At 45.3% G+C, this 24,136-nt stretch overlaps 1 protein-coding gene across 3 annotated transcripts; it reads left to right on the top strand.

Moving 5' to 3' along the window:
• The first annotated feature begins 1,590 nt into the window (after positions 1-1,590).
• Positions 1,591-23,962, top strand: kat6b (K(lysine) acetyltransferase 6B). 3 transcript variants are annotated; one of them, XM_079293943.1, is made up of 17 exons: positions 1,591-1,720; positions 3,797-4,642; positions 8,485-8,593; positions 10,113-10,228; positions 10,459-10,540; positions 11,008-11,137; positions 11,464-11,519; positions 13,583-13,704; positions 14,464-14,576; positions 14,717-14,858; positions 14,997-15,158; positions 15,668-15,761; positions 17,304-17,535; positions 17,833-17,992; positions 18,404-18,676; positions 19,491-19,803; positions 19,929-23,962. In XM_079293943.1, the coding sequence occupies exons 2-17, from the start codon at positions 4,025-4,027 to the stop codon at positions 22,709-22,711; spliced, it is 5,505 nt and encodes a 1,834-aa protein (XP_079150069.1). In that variant the 5' UTR covers positions 1,591-1,720; positions 3,797-4,024; the 3' UTR covers positions 22,712-23,962. The 3 variants fall into 3 exon arrangements, with proteins under 3 accessions (XP_079150069.1, XP_079150067.1, XP_079150068.1); XM_079293941.1 differs by having other exon boundaries at positions 11,464-12,425; XM_079293942.1 differs by lacking the exon at positions 1,591-1,720 and adding an exon at positions 2,975-3,066 and having other exon boundaries at positions 11,464-12,425.
• The last annotated feature ends 174 nt before the right edge of the window (positions 23,963-24,136 follow it).

The following is a 24,136-nucleotide window of genomic DNA, read 5'->3' as shown; positions in this document are numbered from 1 at the left end:
GTTGAAAAACAAACATAAAATCTGTGCATTTACATTTTACACTGCTATGCTATCAGTTTTCTAAAGCTAGTGAGCCCGAGGCCTTTTTACAAATGTTTAATGACCGTTTTATTGCGTAGCAGCAACATACAAAATCTCATTTAATTTACTGTTTTGAGTTTAATCTGCTGTTAACGACTTTGAAGTAGGGGAAACTTGACTTTGTGTGATATTTGCTTACAAAAGTGAGTTCACGACCAATTTTTTTTAATTTTTTTTCTGAATGCAGGCAAATTAGTAACTGGGGCCCTGGCCAGTGTTTTGCCCCGCAGATGGGCAGCAGTGTTTGTGAACACCAGTGTGGCAGTTGGCAGGGATTGAGGAGGGGGATGGGTAGATTGCAATGGCACATGCTCCAATTCAAATTATCCCTGGACCCATGCAGCAGTGGAGGACCTGCTGGGGCCCAGAGTGGCATTCATTATAACCAGACACAGGCAGGTTTGCTCAGTGCCTCCATCATGTCACCAGTGCTAACCGCAAATCAAAACCTCCTTTTTTACTCACATTACACGCTGTTTTACAGCAGAGCCTCAATGAAATCACATTTTATTTGCACATGTTTACCTCAAATCATCAGTAAGTAGATTGGAATAAATGTCAAGGACTAAAGGGCAACAAAACTGTGAATGATGTAAACACTGTGTGTGTGGGGGGGGGGGGGGGGGGGAAGGCAGGTACATAAAAAGAAACATCAATGAGGTCATCAAGGTAATAAGAGCATTTGATGAAGATGCAGCATAATGACAAAAGACTATGTGAACACAAATCAAATTACTCATAAAATGTATTTTATAAGGGTGAAAATGTTTTCTTTTGAGATCCTTTTAAAGCCGCCTGTACGGTGCAGTATGTGTTTATAATCTGATGGGAAGTTACCAATTATCTGTCTAATTACATCTGAATTACTGCATGAAAAATTAGCTTTCTGTCATTTCTAATGCTCCCAAAGAGTTGGCGAGGATAAGCGAGGGGAGTGCAAATCTAAAGGCTGAAAATGTAATGATCTACATTATAGCTGACAACTATTGCTCGTCCCCGGGCATGGTGAAGTTAATTAGCAGATGATGGTGTTAGTGTATGATATCCCATACTGCCCTGGGTAGTATTGGCCAGCACAAGAAGTAGTTCCGTTTAAAATAAAAAATGCATGTGTTTATGTCACATTTGATCTTATATCTACTGCACATCAATGGAAGTTAAAATAAATAAATAAAAAGCCCAGAGGGAATAAATGTTAATATGAGTGTATGTGCCCATGTAGCCTGCCGAGACTAATCCACCAAAAATATGTAGTGTAAAAATGTTCCTCTTGGCTCATCACTGGACATGTTGATGGAGAGGGGGGGGGGGGGGGGGGGGGAAGTGAAATTGACAATATCATTGTCGGAGCGCACTAAAGGGGCGACGGTCCGCTCCACTACACTGAAGTAGGGATGTCTACAGTGGGAGAAGAAGAAGAAGGGGGAGGGTACCACTTTGTCACAGGCTGCTATGTAGATTAACCTTTCAATTAGTTGTTATCAGGTCCTCTCCATGTCTCGGAGAGAGCTTTCTCAGCCTTCGCTTCGAGAGATCAAATCCCACGAAATCGCTTTTTGGATATGTCGCTGCACATGTATCCTTCGACGTTTCTCCGATAATGAAGAGGAGTATCCGAGGGGGGGAAAAACTTGAAGAGGTAAACTACCAGCAAATATTTACGCTAGACTGTGCCCTCGTTTTTCTTTTTTTTCTTCTCCTTCTTCCTTTTCATAAGCTACTAGTTATCTTCATCCTTGCATGAAACTTGGCGTTAATTTGTTGTGTCTTCTCGCCCGCGGCGGCGGCGGCGGCAGATTAGATAGGTCGGGTTTGCGTAACATCTAACAAAAAACGATGTGGAAAAATCCAAGGAGGCTGTGTATCATTTCCTAATAAAATATGGAAAACGAGAGCGGAGCTGAAGCTGAGAAATGGCAGCTAAAGAAACTAGCGATGCATAATTGAAAAGCAGTGATGAAGGAGCTACTCTCCCGGCAGTCGTGCTAACTTGTATTCCCCCATGGACGTCTTTTCTCCCTGCAGGGCTCACTATTTTTTTCCTCATTGGAGATATTTGATAGTTAATGGGTGATAAAGAGGGCATGCCATCATTGCACAGCGCAACACAGGACGTTTATTATTACGCTTGCAGACGTTGGAGCGAGCTACTTTTTCTTTAGCTTAACGGAATGTGTATTTATTTATTTGAAATGTTAAATATCAGGAGAATTACGGCTCCTCTCGGGGAAATAATGAAAAGGGAGGACGATAAAGAGAAAGGCGATCGCTTAGACACATTTAGCCTGCAGGAGTCTTCAATATGCTACCTGGAATTTATTTTTATTTTATTTTAAAGAAATGTGTTCCACTTTAAATCAGCGCTAGAGCCGTTACGCAAACAAATGATAGATTTAACAAACAGCCAATTAAAGTCTATAATGTTCCAAATCACTTTCAAGTGTAACCAACTGTTTCAAGGAGGAACCTAAGTAAAGGTGGGCTGGCGTTAAACGGTTTGCAAATGAGGTTAAATATTTATCTCGTTTAACCATTACTCAGCCAGTTTATGCCCGTTATCGTTTATTTATGACTTGATAATGTCCCGTGACTGCGTTACAGCCGTTAAGTTCAGATATTACGAGTGTTTGAGGTAAATGATATGCATTCATCACTGAAGGCACCTTAAGAGGCGGGTCAATCGAGTGAAGTGACAGATCACACAGCCAGTGCCGAGCCTCTGAGAGTGAGCTCATACATAAAGATTGACATGTGCTTTATCAAACCAGAAATCGGATCTTGTCTTTACAGCCAATATTGAAGTTGCTAGGGAGGGCACATTAGTGTAGGTAAGGTTTAATGAGACTCCATTGGATTGTAATCAGCGTCATGTCTGATTCATGTAAACTACAACATTGTAACAAAATGGCGACTGTTTAGGTGACATCAGTAATGCTGGTAACACTGTCATTTATCTGCTCAACTCAGCGGAACACAACTCTTTAGGTTTGTTACGTAGTTATTAACGTTTTTTTTTTTTTTCTTCCTTCGTTTAACAGCTCGGTGGTTATATTTTGCAGACGTCCCTTCAAGACGCCGAGCAGCTGCCAGGAAGTGAGCATTGATTAAACGTCTGTCATTTGTGCTCGCGACGATTCCGTTTGTCGTTGCGGGCGTCGAGCTGTCAAAAGTCGCGTGCGGACAAGTAACGGTTAAACTTTACGTATGATCGTTTTCAGCCAGTTCCTGTGTGTTAGACGGAGAAATGTTACGGTGACATTTTGGAAGATTACGTGCTGCAGAAATGAATGTGAACTTGTTTTTTTTTTAAAAATTTTATGTCGACGAGCAATCTGAACTCAAAAAATATTTATCCGTCGAGGAGAATGTTTATACTTTTCCAGAACTCTATAGAAGTTTCTAGCGACCTGTCAGTGTTTAAACTTTCTACTTTTTACAAAGACAGTCTCTTTTGAAGCGGACATCTGGTGTGGTGTGTGGATTATGGTGTCAGACTGGATTAAGTCTCTCCAGCAACCATGACAGCTCCTGCATCTGTTATTATGCATCTGTTTCTCATGTTTTAACACATCTTAAATGCCCTGCATTCCTCTGGCCTGGCCTTTCTTTACAATATGCTATGAGCTAGCTAGTGTATGGAATATGAAGACATAACCAGCTATCACAGGAGAGATATTACAAATGTATTTGACCAGTTTGTTTTCCCTTTTTTCAGATTTGATCCGGAGTTGAATAGATAAAGCCTCAGGTCAGTCGGTAACTATCATTGTGGATTTTACTCGTGCCAACTTTTCCTCATCACCGATGTCAGACACCCAGGATTGAGAAGACGTATATGGATGCCGGCGTGGAGCATAACCTTTTGACCTTTACTTAAGGATGTGGATGTATCCTGGGGAATCTGTATGGATCGCATTTTTTTTGTGAGTCTAACTGTTCAACCATGGTAAAACTTGCAACCCCTCTGTACACGGAGTGGATTCTTGAAGCAATACAGAAAATCAAAAGGCAAAAGCAGAGGCCTTCAGAGGAGAGAATCTGTCATGCGGTGGCCACCTCGCATGGACTGGACAAGAAGACCGTCCTTGAGCAGTTGGGATTAAGTGTTCACGATGGCTCTATCCTCAAGGTTACAAATAAGGGGAGCGCCTCCTACAAGGACCCAGGAAACCCCGGGAGAGTTGGATCAATCCCGCCTGCAAACGTGTCTGTGCCATCAAAGGAATCTATATGGAATTCAAGTGATCTGCGCCATATCGATTGGAATAAAATACTCAAGAGGGCCATCGAGGGCCTGGACGATACCCACGGCTCCTCGCTGAAGAACATCGAGAGGTACCTGAGGAACCAGAACGACCTCTCGAACATTGTCGATAACCCTGCTTTCCGGCAGAGGTTACGACTGGCGGCCAAGCGGTCGGTCAACAACAGCAGGTTGTCAAAAAACGGCCCGCGGTATAAGCTCAGCCACGGCGGTGCGGAGGGAAGGGGCTCCAGGTGTCCGAGTGCTTCCCCCTTGGTCCTGTCGTCAGTGACACTCCTCCCACATGAGCGAGACCAGGTACACACACCTTGGCCTCTGCATTCACACCTCATGCTTATCCCCAAGCTAGTCATATGCTGCTGTTACCCTGAAAAGGAATGGCCTGCATAATCGTAAACTTTTCTGTTATTGATTTCAACCTTCTTACCCAGCTCTAACACGTAGTAACGCTGTGTTTTCCGAGAACTAAGGACCTTTTTTTTTGTAACTCAAACAGTGGCATTTCCATGATGTCATTACCAAGGAGGAAGTATAAAAAGTTTGGGCCACATTCGCTTGATAGGAATGTTATGATTGTGATCTTAATCATTGGGAGACGCTAGCTTGGCAGGTCAGACGCAAACGCCATCTAGAGTGCGTCTCTGTGGGGCTGTGATGTTGTTTATCTCCATAACGTGAGAGCTTGGATAATCAGAAAGTCATGCTGACAGTGTGTGGTAGGCCGTCTGCTGTAGGCTTCCCACAGGTTATGTAACTCCAGCCTAATGACCTGAAGGGATGGGGCTGGCTGTCTTGTGTGTAGCAAAGCGTTTGTGAACAGATTTTGGGATATTTTATTGCTTATTTACAAGGGCATGAGCGTAACCTAGTCGTCACAAGCGGTGCTGAGAAGTGGCAGCTGAAGGACGTGTTGCGGGACAGACTATTCTCAGTCTGTCATGACCTTAACGCTAACAGACATGCCCCATAGAGAGGAAATACAACCATATGAACAAACTTCTAGGTGGCAATGTTTCCGCTGCTTTAGGCACCTCAAGGGCGGTTTACAGTTTGCAGAGCTCGTGTCTCTGTTATTGGTGCTAAGCTAGAACACACTACAGACAAACGTCTGCAAAATGACAGCACTTTTGTACTTGCTTTGTGATTTTAAGACACTGGAGATGTAAATAGTACGTCCCTGCAGTGCAACGCACAGTCATCCGGGTAGTTTGTTGTGAGGGCTCTTTTGCAGATTGTGTGTCCGGATGAAGTGCGGTCTAATCGTTTATGCACAAAGTTATGCAGCTGAAGTGGCTATAGCAGCATTATAGCTATAGAGATGTCACCCCTTACTTCCCCACCAGTTTCACTGTGAATAATCAGGAAGCGACACCGTGATACTGCAGCCACAACTGTGACTGTGTCTGTGTGGTCAGGCCAAAAGTGAAACTGAGAAGTGTTTATAGAGACGCGGTGTCCTGCGATGGTTCTCATAACCGAGGACAGCCTGCTGTTTTCCATTTAGGAACATTTCAACCTATTGCTCCCAGCCAGATGACATCACCGGGCCCAGTCCAGGTTTACCGTTTACACTTCAAAGGTTGAGACGTCTCAGTGGTTGAAACACAAGTGTGTGTGTGTGTTGAGAATAAGATATACTTTGAGACAAAAAAAGTCTTGGTTTAGAGTTTATTAGATTCTGAAGAGACTCTGGCAGGAACAAAGGCAAGGAATGAGTTTCTTTTTCCCCCTGCTGCGTTATGCAACATCGCTCTCGCGCTCTCTCTCTCTCTCTCAGCAGTTTTTGAACAGGACCCCACCCCCTCACTCAGGACAGCCTGCTCTTTTCAAGCAGCATCATTTCCTGTAACGTACTTAATTTAGAATCCCCATGTAAATCATCAGCATCTCTCTTCAGCTGTTTGTTTCTCTCTTTTCACTTTTTTTTTGGGGGCGCTGTGCAGATTGCAAATTGCTATTGGTTTTAATCACCAGGCCTTAAGAATATTCCTGATGGAAATTAATTCTCCAGTTCCTGGATTAGACTTCATAGCTCAGTCAGCAGAGACTATTTTATGAAGTGGAGACTTATTAAAAAAAAAAAAAAAAGCTTGCCTATCAGTTCTGAGCATTTCATCAGCGGTATGCACAGGCTGCATATTAGCACTGATGTCGTATTAATTTCAAGCTCTTTACACTAATGTTCTTGCTTGTGTTATATAAATCATATTTATGATGTTTGTTAGCCCAAAATCTGAGTTTTAAGGCTCTCAGGAAAATTGTTTACTCAGTGATTGCGTGATATTTCACAATAAAGATGACACACATGCACTTATTGTACATAAACAAATTGTAATAGTAACTCTGAAGTAACCACAACACTGAGGCCTTTCACTGCATCATTTAGCAGTGATAACCTAGACTGGCTTGTGATCAAGGACAAAATAATAATATTTATCTCTGCTCTGGGCCAATGTGATTTGAACTTTGATGAGCTCTAGTTTGACCGTCTTTGTGCAGCCCAGTTAACAGCCCAGTTTTGTAGTTATTCCTTTAGCCTCTGCAATGTCTGCAAATAGTCCGAATAAAACTGCTCGTCTTCACTTTGGTTCTGTCGTCCAATAAACAGTCTGAAACCCAAAGATATGCCAGAAAACAGAGAAATAGTCACATGTGAGAAGCTGAAACCAGAGAGTTTGACATTCTGGCTTGATAAAAGTATAATCCCGTATCAAAATCATTGGTGAAAAATCCTCTGTTTGTTATGTGCATTTGGTTTATGAAGAATACTTCCAACCAGGCCTGAATTGTTAGCAGTTGCCCAACTTTTAATCTGTGCCAAATGTATTTGTGTTTGTCTTCCATAATACGAGACAATACCAAAGCCACGCATTACTTTACACAGTGTTGCACTCCACAGGTGTCGCCTCATCACACAGTAGCTTTTCAGTGTTTTCGTGTCCATGATCGAAGCTGTGCGAGCAGCGGTCGGCATCTAATGGCAGTGGCTGCTTTCAAATATTGACCTGGCAGGTTGGAAAATAGAGCAATCATCGATGTGGCAGTAAACTACTTCCCCCTTCACCGCAACAGCTAATTGATACAACAGCCAGGAACAATGATCCAATCCCCACTGTGTCCTCCTCGCTGCGTTTCCCTAAAGGGTTCATGTGGATGACAGGCTGAAAAGATGCGACTGTCTTCTAGGTTAGGAGGAGATCAGGACCAAAACAGAGATGTGGAAAGTCTTACATTTAGTTGAGGTCAGGATGCTGATCTGCGTCATAGAAATCAGGAACTAATTACGGGCATCCCCAGAGTGCCCTTCAAGGCTCCAGTGAATTGATGAGGTAGTAGTGTGTGTAAAGTGATGAGGTGGGTTATTTACCGTCGCACCATGTGAGTGTTATTTTCCGTACAGAACTTCCTCTAAAGCGAGGAAGGAGGTTTCGTCTGATGCTCCTCTCGAGTCTCGTGGACGTGATCTCACATTTATAGGGACGCCTTATGAAAGGCGTGTTACGTCAGCGTGGGTTCAGTCTGGTCCTGGTTCCAGACAAAGATTGGTCACATTTTTGGACCGGCTGTTTGATGAAGAAGTCTTCCTCTGTGGAGTCGGCCTCTTCTTACTCGGTGTTAGAAACCTTCTGCTCATATTTCACTTCTTCTGAACTTAACCGTAAGCCCTCAAATGAGTATTTGTTCTGAGACTTTGCAACATTTATAGTGGATCACGGCGGTAACAATGAGAGCATGTTTTATTATTGAGGTAATTTGATTACATGCTGGTTAATCCTTTCAGACTGGAGTGCAAGCTTTAAGAATTGGATTAAGCCCTTAAACTATGATTACTAAGATCACTTACCCATTCATGTAATGGATAAAGGAGGTGGATCTCAATATCTCCGAGGACGACGTTCATTTATTATTTATTTTCTGGTCTGTGAGAACTCCTTTTTTTTCCGTTCCACGAGGTTTGTAGTTAATATTTGTGTGCCATTTCATTAAATCACACACTGGTTTTGTTGTCTTGCATTAACCGGCAAATAATTCCCCAAAAAATGTCCAAAAACAAGCAGGCTTCCAGGCACTTCATACCACAGCCTGTGCCCATTTCTGTTTTTTAAACAGTTTGTTTCTCTGTTTGTGTTCCCACCCAGCTCCGGGTTGACCCCATCCCAATATGCAGTTTCTGTCTTGGAACGAAAGAGTCTAATCGGGACAAGCGGCCAGAAGAGCTGCTGTCCTGTGCAGACTGTGGGAGCAGTGGTAAGTTCCCATGAGCCACAACATGCTGCGTGTAGTCTGTTAGCGGGGAGGCTCACAAGAATGTGTGCTAGGAACACAGGTTGGCGATATTTAGAGGAGCTGATCGGCAATATGCATTAGTATATGGCATTCAGACAAAATCCCATTTTATATTATCAAATGCGATGAACTGTGTCTCTCTTCAAAAACAAAATCATGCTAGTTTTTAATGAAGATTTGCTTGGAATCATTCATTTGGACCACAGGATGTTTACATTGTGTAAAGCTATTGATCATATCATTGTAATTCTATGACGGATACAATAATATTGAATTAATTGCCCTGTACTAATGAGAAATGGTAACATGGATAATATATTATATCAAGGTATGTCTCATGACAATTTAATATCACAATAGTTATATATGTAATGTCATTTTCAGCCGGCCAAATGTGTGTATATAACGAGATGGTAATGTCTGTTTTACCTGACAAATCATTTTTTACCCAAAAATCCTGTAAATCCAATATTTCCATGAAGCATTGCTGCTCATTGATTTGCAAAATGTCCTACAATAACCTTACAGCCTGAGATAGCAAAGCTACCTCGGTACAGATGTTGTAGATAAATCTGTCTGTTTTTAAAAACTTCTATTATCTCACGATATCATGGATATTATCACACTCACCAAACCCTGGCTGGTTGCAGTAGTTCTCTCCGCGTGGGGGTTTGGGCAGATGTCACATTCTCGCGCCACATTCTTCACCGTCCTTTTAAGGGATTTATTGGTAGAACAATGTTCAAATTGAGCGGCTGGAGGGATCCAAATTGCTCGCAACCCTCGGTGGACTATAGAAGGGCAGATGCTCTATAAGTGGCCATTAGAATCCGAAATCACCCGAGTCAATTTCGCTCAATTCCAGATTCCTCTTATAGAGGCACAGCGGATCAGAGATCAACCCTTTTCCCTCTGCGGATTGGTGGCATTTCCTTTACTGTTCTTTAGTTCCATAAAATTACCTCTCTGCCAAGGAGTCCTTTATGTTTGAACAATTATTTTAAATGCCGTAAGGAATTGTTCTCCACGGTGACATTTTTACAGCTCAAATTTGACTTAAGTAGCGTCGAGGTGGTTTTCATTAACTGCTCGTCGTGTACACAAATGGTGCTCTCGCTGTAAAACAGCTGTTTTACTACCATGTGTGGGGGAAGGCGAGCTTTTACATGACTTTCATGGATCGACTTCCATTAGAATGAGTGCTGCTCCTGTTTCTGCCTCATTAAGATCAGATTATCTGTAATTAGCAGCTCGGATGTTTGATCATACTGTTTTTAGACACAACTTGTGTCGGGGGGGGGGGGAGAAGTGTTGCGGACATACAGTAACAGGCACACCATTGTATTTTTTTTTTTGATGATCTAATATGTTAATGTTTAACCGCACTGTGTGAATATATGTCTCTAGCTCTGTGACACAGTCTGCCGCTAGTGTAAAGAATGTGTTATGCTAATGTGCGTGTTTCCCATTCCTTCTGAAGGGCATCCATCATGTCTGAAGTTTTCCCCCGAATTAACCTCAAATGTGAAGAGATTACGATGGCAGTGTATTGAATGCAAAACCTGCAGCTCCTGTCGAATACAGGGGAAAAACGCTGTGAGTATAATGTCGTATACATCCTGAACACCACATTATCTGTGTAGTGGGCTTGGAGGTAGATCCCTTTTTGTGCATCCCGGAGGATTTGTTGGTTTTTCATATTTGTAAAGCCTCTCCCGTGCACAGTTGGGCTTATTTTTCCAAAAGACTTTAAATGACATGGGGGGGTGTGTGTGACATGTATGCAACAGGGACATCCCTCACACATGCCTGCTGTTGCCTTTCAGGATGAGATGCTGTTCTGCGATTCATGTGATCGGGGATTTCACATGGAATGCTGCAACCCGCCGCTTTCAAGAATGCCAAAAGGTGAGCTGTTTACACTGTCTGGCTCCTCTGTTTCCCCTCGCTGCTGTCAATTCAAAGCCTCCTCCTTCACAGACGGCCGTTTGGGGGGCTGTCACTCAGCGCACAGAGAGGCAGCGATCGCTTATTAGAAGCTTTGCATGCATATCAAATTATTCCAGCATCCCGGGGGGAGGTTTGCTATCTCTGGATTACAGTGCTGACCCTACAGCGAGGCTCGCGTACTGTAGCAGGACATAGCTCCGCTGAACAAGCTGACGCAAAGTCTATTCCACCGGACAGAGAATTGACCCGGTGTTTTTCTTATGGATTTCTGCTTTGTGCCGAGTAATCGATTGTCATTGTGAACTGGCAAAGATTCTCCTGCCGGCTCCCGGTATGAAAGGAAATGTTTCCAATGAATGTACTGTATGTCCTCTGAATTGATGAACCCACTCAAACGGTACTCTGTGTGTTTGGACTCCCTCCAGGTACCTGGGCCTGCCAAGTCTGCAGGCCGAAGGACAACGGGAAGAAACTGCTGCACAAGAAAGCCGATCAGATCAAACGTCGATATGCAAAGCCAATCGGAAGGCCCAGAAATAAGCTCAAACAAAGAATGTAAGTGCACTAATCTGAGTAACTGAGCATGTTCCTGTCGGTGATGGTAACGTTGTGTTCACTGTATTCTGAGTTACCGGTAGTTGTAAAGATCTTGGAAGATAGCGACACTGCTGAAAAACATTGAACATTTAGCACTTTAATGTTGTAGCTAGTTTAACATGATAAACTGTTGGTAGATGACTTTATAACATGTTTTAGAAGTTAGCCACATGCTTTGTCGTAATCTTGCAAAGTGACTGTATGTGTCAGATTCATGCACTGGAGTAAAAAAGCACCAGTCGAGAGTGAGATCTGAACTTCCACAACAACGTCTTGTCTTGCAGGTCTGTCAGCAGTGGTGACGGCTCCATGGTAGCACTTGGAGGAAGGGGGTCACCTGGTAGGGGTCAAAAGATTACCGTCTGTTCCACACCTTCATCTGGTCATGCTGCATCTGTGAAGGACGCCAGAGACAGATTGGCTGTTGCAGACCCCCGTTGTGTGGTCGACGCCACCCAATTCACCACTTCCACCCCCACCACCACCTCTCCCCCCCTCACGCCCACCTCCACCCGAGCTACACTCACCGTTAACAAGAAAACCAAAGGGCTTATCGATGGGCTTTCCAAATTCTTTACCCCTTCCCCCGTGGGCCGTCGCTCGCGAGCTGTAGCCATAGAGTCGCCCACCGAACAGTTAGGCTCTAGAGACGAGGGTCTGCCCGATCTGTCCCCGCCACCAGAGCCGTTTGCCTTTGCCGCTGACGCCACTCAAACGATAACCCCCTCTTCCTCTGCTCTTCCCGCTCCCACTTTGCCGGGACTTAGCCCCCCCTTGCAGGTGTCCAGCAGCTCCACCTCCGTGAACTCACCCCAGAGCTCCTCCAGCCAGTCTAGTGTTCCCTCCCTGAGTAGTCTCTGCAATAGCAGCCAACTTAAGGGACTGTTTGACGGACTCTCTCACATTTACACGACTCAGGGACAGTCGCGGAAAAAGAGACTACCTTGCTACGCACCGCCTAAGCGCATGCATCATAAGCAGGATTCTACCCATGCGTCCAAAACGGGGCCGCAGCGCCTCGGAAAGAATGAGTTTAGTAAAAATAGGTTACACTCCATGACTGCTGGGCCGGGCCGACCCAGAGGACACCCATTTAAGATGGTCAGTCATTTCAAACGTAATCCCTTCCTTAAAAAGCACAGGACGCTAGGCAGGCTGAGGTATAAAGTGAGCCCTCAGAAGGGAGCCCCCTCACCAGGAAAGGCAGACTTGACAGACGGAAGAATTAAGCCTGAGAATAATCATGGTAAGCAAGGCTTGAAACTCCAGCAAAGACCTGCGTCTCCACACCTTTAAGCTTCTTCTTCATATTTTTTTTTTTTTTTTTTTAAAGCTTGACTCGCAGTTATTTTATTTTTTCCCAGACTAGAGCTAATCTTTTCTTTGAGAAGACACCCTTAACATTCTAACAGACTACTAATCTTCTGCCTGATTTGAATTCTTTTAGTTTTCTTAACCCAGTTTCGTTGCGTTTTTATTTTTTATTTATTTATTTTTACTTGGCTGCGGCGTTGACGTGGCTTCCATCCTCTCGCCCGTTGGCTTTTGTCATAGTGCATGGCCCACTAACTCCCTCATGCTGCTCCTTGCTCTGTCGTTGACCCTCTGCAGTAGTGCGCCCATTGTGATCACTACCTAGTAGTGGCTGTAGTCACATCAGCGGCCTTCATCATCCCACCTTCACTCTTGAAATCACTGTCTCCACTCAACCTCACTTCCAGCGGTCATTAGACACACACACACACAACCCTGTGATTCACCCACCCAAGTTGACTCAGAGCTGACATGATGATTACAGCCAGAAGTGCAGTAACCCTTACGTCTTCAGGAGTGAAGTCACAGTTTTTTTTAAATAATAACACGTAGGAGAAACAAACGGAAATATCTTTCAAGCAGTTCTCAACAACATACTGCACAAACACTACTTACTCCAGCAGCACATCGCCATAAATATGTTGATGACACATCACGTCCACTTATAATGGCTTTTTGTTTTGGTGGTTATGTCATGGTGTTGATGTCTTTCATAAAATGACTGCCTGCTTTCCAACATCAGTTGCTTTTCATGTCGACACTTGCTCCCTTCACTGCATCTGCTTCTTCATTCATGGGAAACTGTCTTGGTGGATGACTAAGCACATGAAAGCGGTTACGCAATTAGAGTGATTTAGTTTCACTTCATTACATTAGGGATTTTCATATAAACATGCAAAGATGATACATTATGAAATTCCTCAGAGACACGGCCTCAAACGGGCTCAGCAGCAGCACTCACAGTAGAAGCACATTTGCATAGAATGCATTTTTATTTTTTAGATTATTCAGCCCCGACTGCTTCAAACAGCCCGGTGTTGTTGTTGTGCTATCTGATGTGTTGATGTTGTGTTGTTGTACCTGTAACAGGCCACAACGGGGAGATGCGCGTGAAGCAGGAGGCCCAAGCCGACTTTGCGGCCATGTCCAGAGACCACGTGACGGAGGAGGACATCGAGACGTTCAGTCATGTTCAGGAAGTCACCGTGCAGGTGAGAACACTCGGGAAGGAGCCGAACATCTTGAACATCAACTGGAATTTTAGATTTAACTCAGAAAATTGATGTTTGAAAGTTAAAGGGGTTAACATGTGCCGCACAAAACAAGGTCTTTTAATGACAAATCTAATGGGTTACATCTTATAGGCGCACCTTATTGTATATATTTACTAAAATGGATTTACTGAAAGGTGTTTCAGCATTATCTTGATTTAAAGCCTGTACTTTTAAAGGGACAGTACAGCCGTATTTGTCCTCTTACCTGTAGTACTAGTCATCACTACTCACGGGCTCATGTAAACATTAATGGCGCCCTCGTCAGCTGAGCTGTAACGTTAGCTGAGCTGTAACGTTAGCTGAGCTGTAACGTTAGCTAGCTCAGTGGTGCTAGGTGAGCTAGCAGTGCGCCGTAAACTGAGCGTTTCCTTCGGTGTGGTGATGCGGTTAGCGGGTGTAGTTCGTTAAAAAAGAAAATGGATCCTACGGGAGATTACTCACCAGGTGTGTGGATTGTCTTGACTAACAGGGTCATGATTTCTGAATAGAGACTTTAAGTCTGAGTTTTTAAGATTTATTAACATCTCACTCGTGGCAGGTTTTGGTCAGATTTAATTCGATCAAATTTCTCCACAATCTTGATTTGAGTATTTTGTCAGAATAGCGTTTTTATGGACTGGTTATCGGAGACGCTGTAAAATTGGATTATCTGGGTCACCGCATTTATCCATTTGCTTTTGTTCGCTCTTGTTACAGAGAACTGGATCTCTGATGAACACAGACTCCATGCGGTGCCCGGCCCGCATTGAATTTGGGAAGTATGAGATTCAAACCTGGTACTCGTCGCCTTACCCTCCTGAATATTCAAGGTGAATGCTGCTTTTTACCCAACAAATAATATGCCACTTTCTTTTGTTACCGAGTTGCATTTTTTTATTTCAGTGTCCTTTTTTAAAAACGGCTCTAATGCTGAAGTATAAACCGCGTCTCTTTCGTTTGTCTTTGTCAGATTACAAAAGCTTTATCTGTGCGAGTTCTGTCTGAAGTACATGAGGAGCAAAAACATTCTCCAGAGACACACAAAGAAGTGTGGCTGGTTCCACCCACCAGCCAATGAAATCTACAGAAAGGAGGACCTTTCAGTGTTTGAGGTCAGCTTCCCTTTCCAGCAATAAAGCAATAACTGTATGCTGCATGAGATTTCACTGAATGGGTTCTGGGAAGAGGCGGAGGGAGAAAATGGGAACTGTTTGAACAGTGTCCTCTTGGTCTTTTTATTCCGTGTTTAGGTTGATGGAAATGTCAGCAAACTATTCTGCCAAAACCTCTGCCTGTTAGCCAAGCTTTTCCTGGATCACAAGACCTTGTATTATGATGTGGAGCCTTTCCTCTTCTACATACTTACAAAGAATGATGAGAAAGGCTGTCATCTTGTGGGCTATTTCTCCAAGGTAAGAAGTGATGATATGGTAAATGAAGGAACACCGCACATCATTCTCCAGTGGTGATACTGATGCAGTCAAATTTGTCCATTTGTGTAATGTGGATTGAATTTATTCACTGTAGTGGTTAACTGATTAATCGGTTATTTGATTAGCCAAGAACAAATCAAAACATTAGGTTCCAGCTTCTAAAGTATGAGGTATTTTTACATCATTGTTTATTGATTACAATGATGTAAAATAAAGACATTTAAAAGCAATTGGGAGATGAGATTTTGAAACTGTTTTTCACTGTAATGTGACATTTTATTACGATGATTTAAATAATCAAGGAATAATTAACAGATTAACCAACAACAACATCATCATTTGTTGTAGCTACAATTCAGAACAGAGTGATGCTTTTTAAAATAGCTCGTGTGTGTGTGTTCAGCTTTAGACGAGGACAATGGCAGGTGCAGTAAATTGCCGGCTTCAGCAGAGCGCTGACATACTTGATCTGTTTCTCCTTCCCTCAGGAAAAGCTTTGCCAGCAGAAGTACAATGTCTCCTGCATAATGATCATGCCTCAGTACCAAAGGCAAGGATTCGGAAGGTTCCTTATTGATTTCAGTAAGTTCCTTAATGGTTTTTTTTCCACCACTGAACTGAGTTTTAATTTTTTTTTACAGTCTTAACAAACTATTTCAGATTTAAGAGGTGAATTTGTAGCTGGTGGCAAGGTGCTGTTATTTGGTTAAGGCTTTGGAGTAGCCTAATCAAGAGCATTCATGAACAGTACTTAGGCAATCACGGAGGATTAGGAGTGAGAAATACAACATGCTGGCTGCATACATTATACGACGGCAAATAGTATTTCTTAGCCTGAAGAGCTTTTTCATAGAAGATGCCCCCAGTTCACTCTCCTTGACTCGTGATGAGGTGTAGATACTGCTTTTATGTTTCATCCCAGTAAATGCAGCACATACAATATTTAACGCCTCGCGGTCCACTTTAGAAAAACAGCCGCAGCCTTGAGTGGATTTCTGTGTTTAGGCAAGCATTTTCTTTTTTTGTCATTATAGGCGTTTTATTGTTTTGAAGAGTTGTCTCTTTAGCCGTGTGTGTGTGTGTGTGTGCGCGCGCGTGTGTGTGTGCGTGTGTGTGTGTGTGTGTGTGTGTGTGATGAAGAGGAGCGAGTGCGGGGAGGGCTAGGCTGGTAATGGAGCATTTGATTTCCTGTTCACTTTGGGAGCCATTGAGACACAGAGATGCAAGAGGATCTGTGATATTGAGAGTGTGCTGATAACAAAGACGGGAATTAAGGGAGATTGAACACAGCGGAGTTCTGAGCTCTTTGAAGGCTTTATTGGAAAATGTAGCTTTGGAGCTGGAAGTTGTTTAGATTAAGATTTTCTGTTACATTGGATTGTATTAGAGGAACACTTTGTCTCAGGTAGCTCTGAGAGCAGAGCATTAGTGGGCGCCTGTGTGAGAAATGTTCCCTTTCAAATCGTTATTCAAAGAGCAGCTCTTTTTGTTTTGCTTTATTAATGATACTCTATTTGTAAAGTGACTTATTTTTTCAATTAATTCATTTGAATATTCATTTTTAAGTGTTATCACGGGCTCTTCTTCTTAGCTTTAGTAATGAATATTGTCCTGATTACTGCAATATTGTGTGTTCACTGTTTGGTGATTAGATGTGCTTGTTTGGTTCTCTGTAGTGGGTGCACATTAAAAGGCATAAATTAATTTCATGCCGCTCATAATGGATGACCCTTGACAGGGCCGCTATAAAACTAATTACACACAGATACATATTCGGTTTTTTTTCTTCTTCTTGTTCATTATCTCTCTTAAGTGCAGTCTCTCGTGAGCAATGACATCCAGCTGCTTCTCTGTTTCGCTCTGTCGCTTTGTTTCCTCTTAACTCCCCTCTTTAAACCTCCTTTGTTGCCCTTGCCAGCATGTATCATCGCTTCTGACAGAGGTTGAGGGAGAGTAAAACTGATTGCCTCGCCTCCCTTTATACTATTTGAAGGTGAAATCCCAACCAGGGTTTGGTGTCACATCCTTACATGAATATGTAATCCATAAGGGAGGCGGCAGCAGCAGCAGCCTACAGCTCGACTAAAGCATTTTGTTTTTTTTCTTTGAATCTTGTCTTTTTAGGTTACCTTCTCACCAGGCAAGAAGGACAAGCCGGCTCCCCGGAGAAGCCGCTGTCAGATCTGGGTCGCTTATCCTACCTGGCATATTGGAAAAGTGTCATACTGGAGTACCTTTATAAGCAGCCAGATAAACACATCAGTGTTAAAGGAATAAGCAGGGCCACTGGGATGTGTCCGCACGACATCGCCGCTACTCTCCAGCAGCTCGGCATGATTGACAGACAGGATGGCAGGTCAGTTTCCCGAGCCGCAGTCTCCTTCAGCCCCGCGCCGCCGCTTCTGTGTGCTTGTCTGACTTATCCAGGCCAGCGGGTATTTTTAACAGCGCATCCATTAATGCGGCTGAATATTGACAGAAGTAAGTCAGGTTAAGCACCCCCAAGGACACGGAGCACCTGCCGTCCCGAAGAGCTCGTCTTTGTGCTCGCTTTCGACCACACTTCACCTTCTGTCTACCCCCTTAGCTGGGGCTTCAGTTTGTTGTTGACATGAACTTATTGGATTTTTTTTTCTTTCTCCCTGTGACCTAGGATTGTGTTGATCAGAAGAGAGCGATTGATTCAGAGGCACACTGAGGGCCTGAGGGTTAACCCGCGTTGCAACGAGGTGGACCCCGACTCCCTGCGCTGGACACCGTCCGCGACTCTCAACGCCGTCCTGTCTGAGGAGGAGAGGGAGGCGGAGATGGATGTGAGTCTGCTTCTTCAATCAGGAGACGCTAGTTATTTGTTTACACTTGCCTGCAATGCCGTTTGTTTGATTAGCTGGAGAGTTCAAATAATGGGGAAAGCATTATCGCTGTCAGCAGGCATCTAATGTTGTGCAAAATTGCCCTAAATCAGTTACGACATAATTGATAGTGCTGAATATTCCATGAAATGCAATCTTTCCACGGTTGCTTAACGGGAATGTTTCCTCCGTGACGGGCACGTATCCAATCAGGACGCTGCTCTTATTATCAGGAGGAAACCTGCGGTGATTCATTTGTCATGACGTTAATTCCAATCTCTTGTTTTCCCATTAGCCTCATTGCTCAGATGTTGGAAGCCGTACGTGCGCATTTCCCCAGAAGTAATGTGTGTTGTCTTGTTTAATTACCAGGCGGAGCGGCTGAAGGAGCAGGCCAGTTGCTGGGAGAGGGAGGGCTTCATGATGACTCACGGTAGCAGGCGACCTCTCACCAAGGTCCACTGTAAGGTTCCCTACAGGACCTTCGAGCGCCGCCCCGCGCTGTCCTGGACCAGGCGCATCCAGCAGCTGGAGGACGTGAGTGACGACGAAGCGGACGACGACGATGACGACGACGACGACGACTCGGATGGCTCGCCACCCATCCTGACAAAAGCCCACGCAATGCTCGCAGCCAAGAGAAAGGTGACTTTTATTGTTTGTTGATGTAATTCATGCCTCTTCTTGCATCACCACAAGCTAATCCCCCCCCCTTTGGTGCGATTATCTCATTGATTATCTGGAGTTTTACTTGAGGACAAAGTGGAATTGAATGTATGTCGTTGGATATTTTTCCTGCATTAGAGGCCGTGTTGTGTACTCTGGTGAGACGGAACGGTTTGATAAATATTCATGGGTTCGGTGGAGGGTTCAGTGGCTTCCTCCTGTCATCTGGAGACTCCCTGTGTGCCTGCAGCTGTAGATAATAGATTGTGTTTTCACTGCTGGTGTCGAGACTGTGCAGGCTAAACCTTGTACTATTGTCAATGGTCATGGTTAATTTACTGCCCTCCTCTGTGCTTCTTGAATCTGTTTTTTCTATATGGCACTGCCCCCTTGTGCTGGAGATAATATTACAGCCAGATACATTATGTCAGGGGAACCTTTTCAACAAAAGCAGTATGGAACAACACTGGCTGTTGGAGTTTATTCAGTGCATTAGTTACAGTATTGTTTTGACATTCTTCTTGTGAAGGATATGAAAGCGTTTGAGTTGCAGGCTGCCGGTGAGATACAACTGGAGAATGTAAAATACAGACGGTGGTTGGTGCTCACTCTGCCCGTCTCATTTGTGGTTTTCCACACCGAGCTGCATTTTTATCTCACTGTGCAGTTTCAACATTTCACATTTAGCCCAAAAGCCTGAATGAATTTCTGCTCTATACTCATGGAGGTCATCCACCTCGTGCCCTTGTCTTCTGTTCTGTTTTCATCGGCTCCTCTTTCATTTGTTTTTCAGAGAACCATTGTGCTCAAGAAGAGAGGGCGTAAGAGGAAGAGAATAAACAGCAGCGTAACAACAGAGACCATCTCTGAGACGACTGAGGTGCTGAACGAGCCGTTTGACAACTCGGAGGACGAGCGCCCTATGCCCCTGCTGGAGCGCACCTGCAGAGTGGGCGAGATGGAAGAAGAAGAAGAAGAAGAAGAAGAGGAGGAAGAGGAGGAGGAACAAGAAGAGAAGGCACCAATTACACCAATAAAACGGCGGAGAGGTCGTCCGAGGCTGGAGAAAAATGCACGGAAAGACAATCTTGAACACTGGAATGAAGGTATTTGTATCTTGACTGTCATAAAACAACAATGTACACCATTATCTCTCATGAAAAATGTTTATGGTAGATTGTTCCACGTCTCTGGCAGAAGATTAAAAGTGTGTTTCTTTTCCACGCCATAGGAGCTGACGTCCTCTCTAAGAGACCCAGCAGACCCCGCCCAGTGAAACGGAAGAAAGGCTGGCCCAAAGGAGTGAAACGCGGCCCTCCTAAATGGAGGCTCAAGAACGAACGAAAGATGGGCTTCAAGCTCAACCTCTACACACCCCCTGAAACCCCAATGGAGGCCGAGCAGCACCACATTCACACCGAGGAAGCGAAAGAGGAGCCGGACCAGGACATCGTCAGTGCTGATGAGGACAGCAAAGCCGGTAGATGCTCGGCTAGTCCAGATATAACGCTCGAGAGGCTTCTCTCTGAGCCCCCGAGTCCCATTGACCACGGCTCCCAGAAGTCCAGCTCCCCTGAAGGATCGCCGGTGGCTTCTCCGGTGTGCTCACTGGCCGCCTCACCGGCCGCCATGTCCCCCACGCCTGAGGACATATGCGATTCCCCGGAGCCGCCTGAAGACGACCAGCAAGAGCGTGAACACGGGCAGGAGTCCCCAGCCAAAGATGTGGAGCGCAGCGCAGCGGGTGTAGAATCACTGGAGAATGACAACGCGGAGGAGGAGGAGGACGAGCAGAGAACGCAGATAGAGGATCAGGATGCGGATGATGAAGATGACAGTCACAGCAAGACGGCAGCACCTGAGAGCAGCAAAGCAGACCTGGAACAGAGTTCGAAAGAAGAACCCGAATGCACCCCACCGTTTTTAGATCCAAAAGAAGACGATGACTCCGAGTTGAGTCAGCAGGTGTCTACGGTACTGTGCGATGAAGAGGAACCGGCTACAGCTGCAGAAAGCATCCGAGAGGCAGTGACAGAAACGACAGTAGCAACACCACCACCTGAAGCAGTAGCAGTCGCTTCAGTAGCAGCTGTAGACTCCGATAACCCCGTAGACTCTGAGTCGGAGGAGGAGAGCGCGTCCACTCCTCAGCCCGCAGAGCGGCCGACACTCAGTCCCGTGCTGAGGGAGGATCCGCCCATCTGCGCAGAGATCGACTCGGAGACGGCCCAAGCGGTTCAGTCCCTGACGCAGGAGGCCGAGAGGGAGAGCGTTTTTTGCGTGGAGAGCCAGGAGCCCTGCAGGACCCTGCAGACCTACGCTCACGTGGCCCAGAGCCCCCAGCTCACCTCGCTGGATGACTGCCCCCAGTCGGACCACAGCAGTCCCCTCTCCTCCGCTCAGTCACATCCCAGCCAGTCGGTACGCTCCGTGAACAGCCCGGCGGTCTCCATCCTGGAGAGCGGCTACACTCAGATCAGCCCCGACCACAGTGCCATCTCCGTGCCCTCGCTCCACAACATGGAGACGAGCCCCATGATGGACGTGCCGTCGGTGTCGGACCACTCGCAGCAGGTGGTGGACAGCGGCTTCAGCGACCTGGGCAGCATCGAGAGCACCACGGAGAACTACGAGAACCCCAGCAGCTACGACTCCACCATGGGGGGCAGCATCTGTGGGGCGGGCCCCTCCCAGAATAGCTGCTCCTATGGAAGCATCCCCCCCAGCGGCTTGGCCCAGAGCAGCTGCGCCGTCAGCCAGCAAATGGCCGGCGTCAACCCCGGCAGCTGCGGGATGATTCAGCAGAACAGCCTGAGCTCGCCGCCTCACTGCAACGTCAAGTCGCCGCAGGGCTGCGTCGTGGTGGAGAGGCCTCCCAGCAACAGCCAGCACAGCCAGCGCAGCCAACACAGTCAACACACCTCCCACAGCAGGCACGGCCCTCACAATCAGCACAGCCAACACAATCAACACGGTCCACACAATCAGCTGAGCCAGCACAGTCAACACAATCCCCACAACCAGCATAGTCACCACCACAATCACCACCTGCAGCACAATCAGCTCAGCCAGCACAATCAGCACGCTCAGCATAGCCTTCACAATCAACACAGTCAGCACAGCCAGCAGCAGCCCATGGCGCAGTGTGCCATACCCACCAACTTCACCACCACCATGCAGCTGGCAGACATACCCGAGTCTGGCAACCCAAATTTCGCCCTCTATGAGAGGATCAACCATCAGGGGGAGTACGGCAACGGGCATTATTCTCAGTCGTCCGGCCTCAGTCTCGCCAAACTGCAGCAGTTCACCAACACGTTTATCGAGCACCCTCACTCGCTGCCTTTCAACCACTCGGCCTCACACCCCATCACATCTTATGCAAACACCCCGTCGCTGTCGTCTCAGCACTCCAGCCTGGTCTCCTTGTCCCAGACCCCCTCGCATCGAGTCCCCAACCCGCAGGTGCAGGCCACCATGACCCCGCCCCCCAACCTCAGCTCCTCGCCGGCCATGATGCTGCAGCGCAACATGGGCATCCCGCCCTCGCAGCGGATCCAGCCCCAAATGGCCTCCAAGAGTCACGTCTCCGCGCGCTCCAAGTCGGCCCCGCTGTCGCACCACCAGCGGCAGATGTACGCCCGGCCGCCGCAGGCCGTGCCCATGCAGGCGCCGTCCAGGACGCTGGCCGCCATGCCGCGCATGAGCGTGAACATCATGCCGGCGCCGGGCTACAACGTCAACTCCATGAACATGTCCTCCCTCAACGCCATGAACGGCTACGGCATGAGCCAGCCCATGATGAACAGCGGCTACCACGGCAATCACGCCTACATGAACCAGTCACCCCAGTACTCTATGCAGATGGGCATGATGGGAACACAGCCATACCCCCAGCAGCCCATGCAGGCTCCACCACATGGCAACATGGTGTACACTCCAGCTGGCCACCATGGCTACATGAACACAGGCATGTCCAAGCAGTCCCTGAAGGGGCCGTTCATCGGGCGGTAACTCTCCGCTGGTCCCTCTCACGTGCATTCAGCTGTTTAAAGATGCACTGATCTGGCCTTTTGCGTTTCTTTTTTGGTGTCCTTTATTTCCGTTTGTTTTATTACTTAAAAACCAGCAGCAGCACTTGGAAAGAATGCAAAAATGTTCATCAACGAGTAGATTTGAAGCTAATGTTAAAAAAGTATTTTTGTTTCTCCAGATGGGAAGCCTTACATCATTACGATGAGAATCTATTTAATTAGTGTTAGTGTCTCTGATGTGTCTTTAGAGGGTTCAGAGCTCAGCGGTAGAGATTTCATCAGTGGTCTTGCAGTCGTGTAGCAGCCTCAAATGAAGCCATTTAATGTGCCTGCTACAAGTGGAGTTAGTGGCCGTTTGAACCTGTTCAGTGTACCTGTCTAACAGTGCTGACAATTAGTTTGTACTATACTCATGCCTTTGTATATTTAAATTATTGTACTTATTTTGTAAAGTGACAACTAGCATGCTTCAGTCTCTGTTAGTGACAGTGCATTGAGTAGTACTGTACAAGTGTTGTGCTTAATAGCAAGCCATTTTAAAGATATCTGGCCTTCATTAGGTTTCCCTCCACGGGGAGAAAGATAAAACTATATTTTGTTAATTCTAATAATGTAAAAAAAATGTAAACTTAGTCCTGTTTTATGTTCGGTTTGAGAGGTTTTATTGCTATGTATGTATAATTCTGAAGTCTTTTGTAACAGATCTCCTTGAGGCAGCTTTCTGTTTAATAAAGCAGACTGATTTCTGTCAAAATAACAAAGCATATCTCAGTGTTTGTATTTCAAAGGGTTCAGAAGTGTGGCAGAATTTTAAAAGAACTAAATGATTATAATGATGAATAACAATAAAGAAAATATAAATTTAGTCCAAAGTTGATATTTTACATAATGCCTTTAAAGCTACGTTTTCGTTCCATCTGTAGATTTGTTTTCTATCTTTATAAAATGTTGGATTTATATTTTACCGAAGTGTCGAAGAATAGAGCCTGTGAATAGACCAAACTAAGCTAATGGATTGCATGTAAAACGCTACTTGTGTTTATGTTTATATTGCTCTTTTGTAGCCTTTGTACCTGTACAGAGTTGCTGGTAAGAACAGGAGGGAAATACCCGGCTATGTGCACACAAATCGGACAGAATGACATTCTTGTATTTATGACTTTTCTCCTTTTGTCAGTCACTTAAAATGCTGTACATTTTAGCATAAGAATAAATTATGATTGACCATGTACTTGATTGTTCTCCTTTTAATTTGAAATTGAAATATTAAGATTTTGAATTTGTCGTAGTCCAGGCAGCGGTTGGTATTTTAAAATAAAAAGAGGTTTAAAAGATAGCAAAGTTGACTTTGACTTGACTGCGCTGAGACTTGGCATGAAAACTTTAAAGCAAAACCAATCATGTC

The sequence above is a fragment of the Melanostigma gelatinosum genome, assembly GCF_949748355.1.
Source record: "Melanostigma gelatinosum genome assembly, chromosome: 21".
In the NCBI taxonomy this organism is placed as follows: Eukaryota; Metazoa; Chordata; class Actinopteri; order Perciformes; family Zoarcidae; genus Melanostigma; species Melanostigma gelatinosum.
This window is presented reverse-complemented; position numbering and strand designations above follow the sequence as displayed.

What these genes read in the sequence shown, in the direction of transcription:
- kat6b (XM_079293941.1), top strand. Translation starts at nt 4,025, where the DNA reads ATGGTAAAACTTGCAACCCCTCTGTACACGGAGTGGATTCTTGAAGCA. An exon ending in TTGTGGGCTATTTCTCCAAG is followed by an intron (nt 15,159 to 15,667) that starts GTAAGAAGTGAT and finishes TCCTTCCCTCAG; the next exon opens with GAAAAGCTTTGCCAGCAGAA. An exon ending in TGCTCGCAGCCAAGAGAAAG is followed by an intron (nt 18,677 to 19,490) that starts GTGACTTTTATT and finishes TTTGTTTTTCAG; the next exon opens with AGAACCATTGTGCTCAAGAA.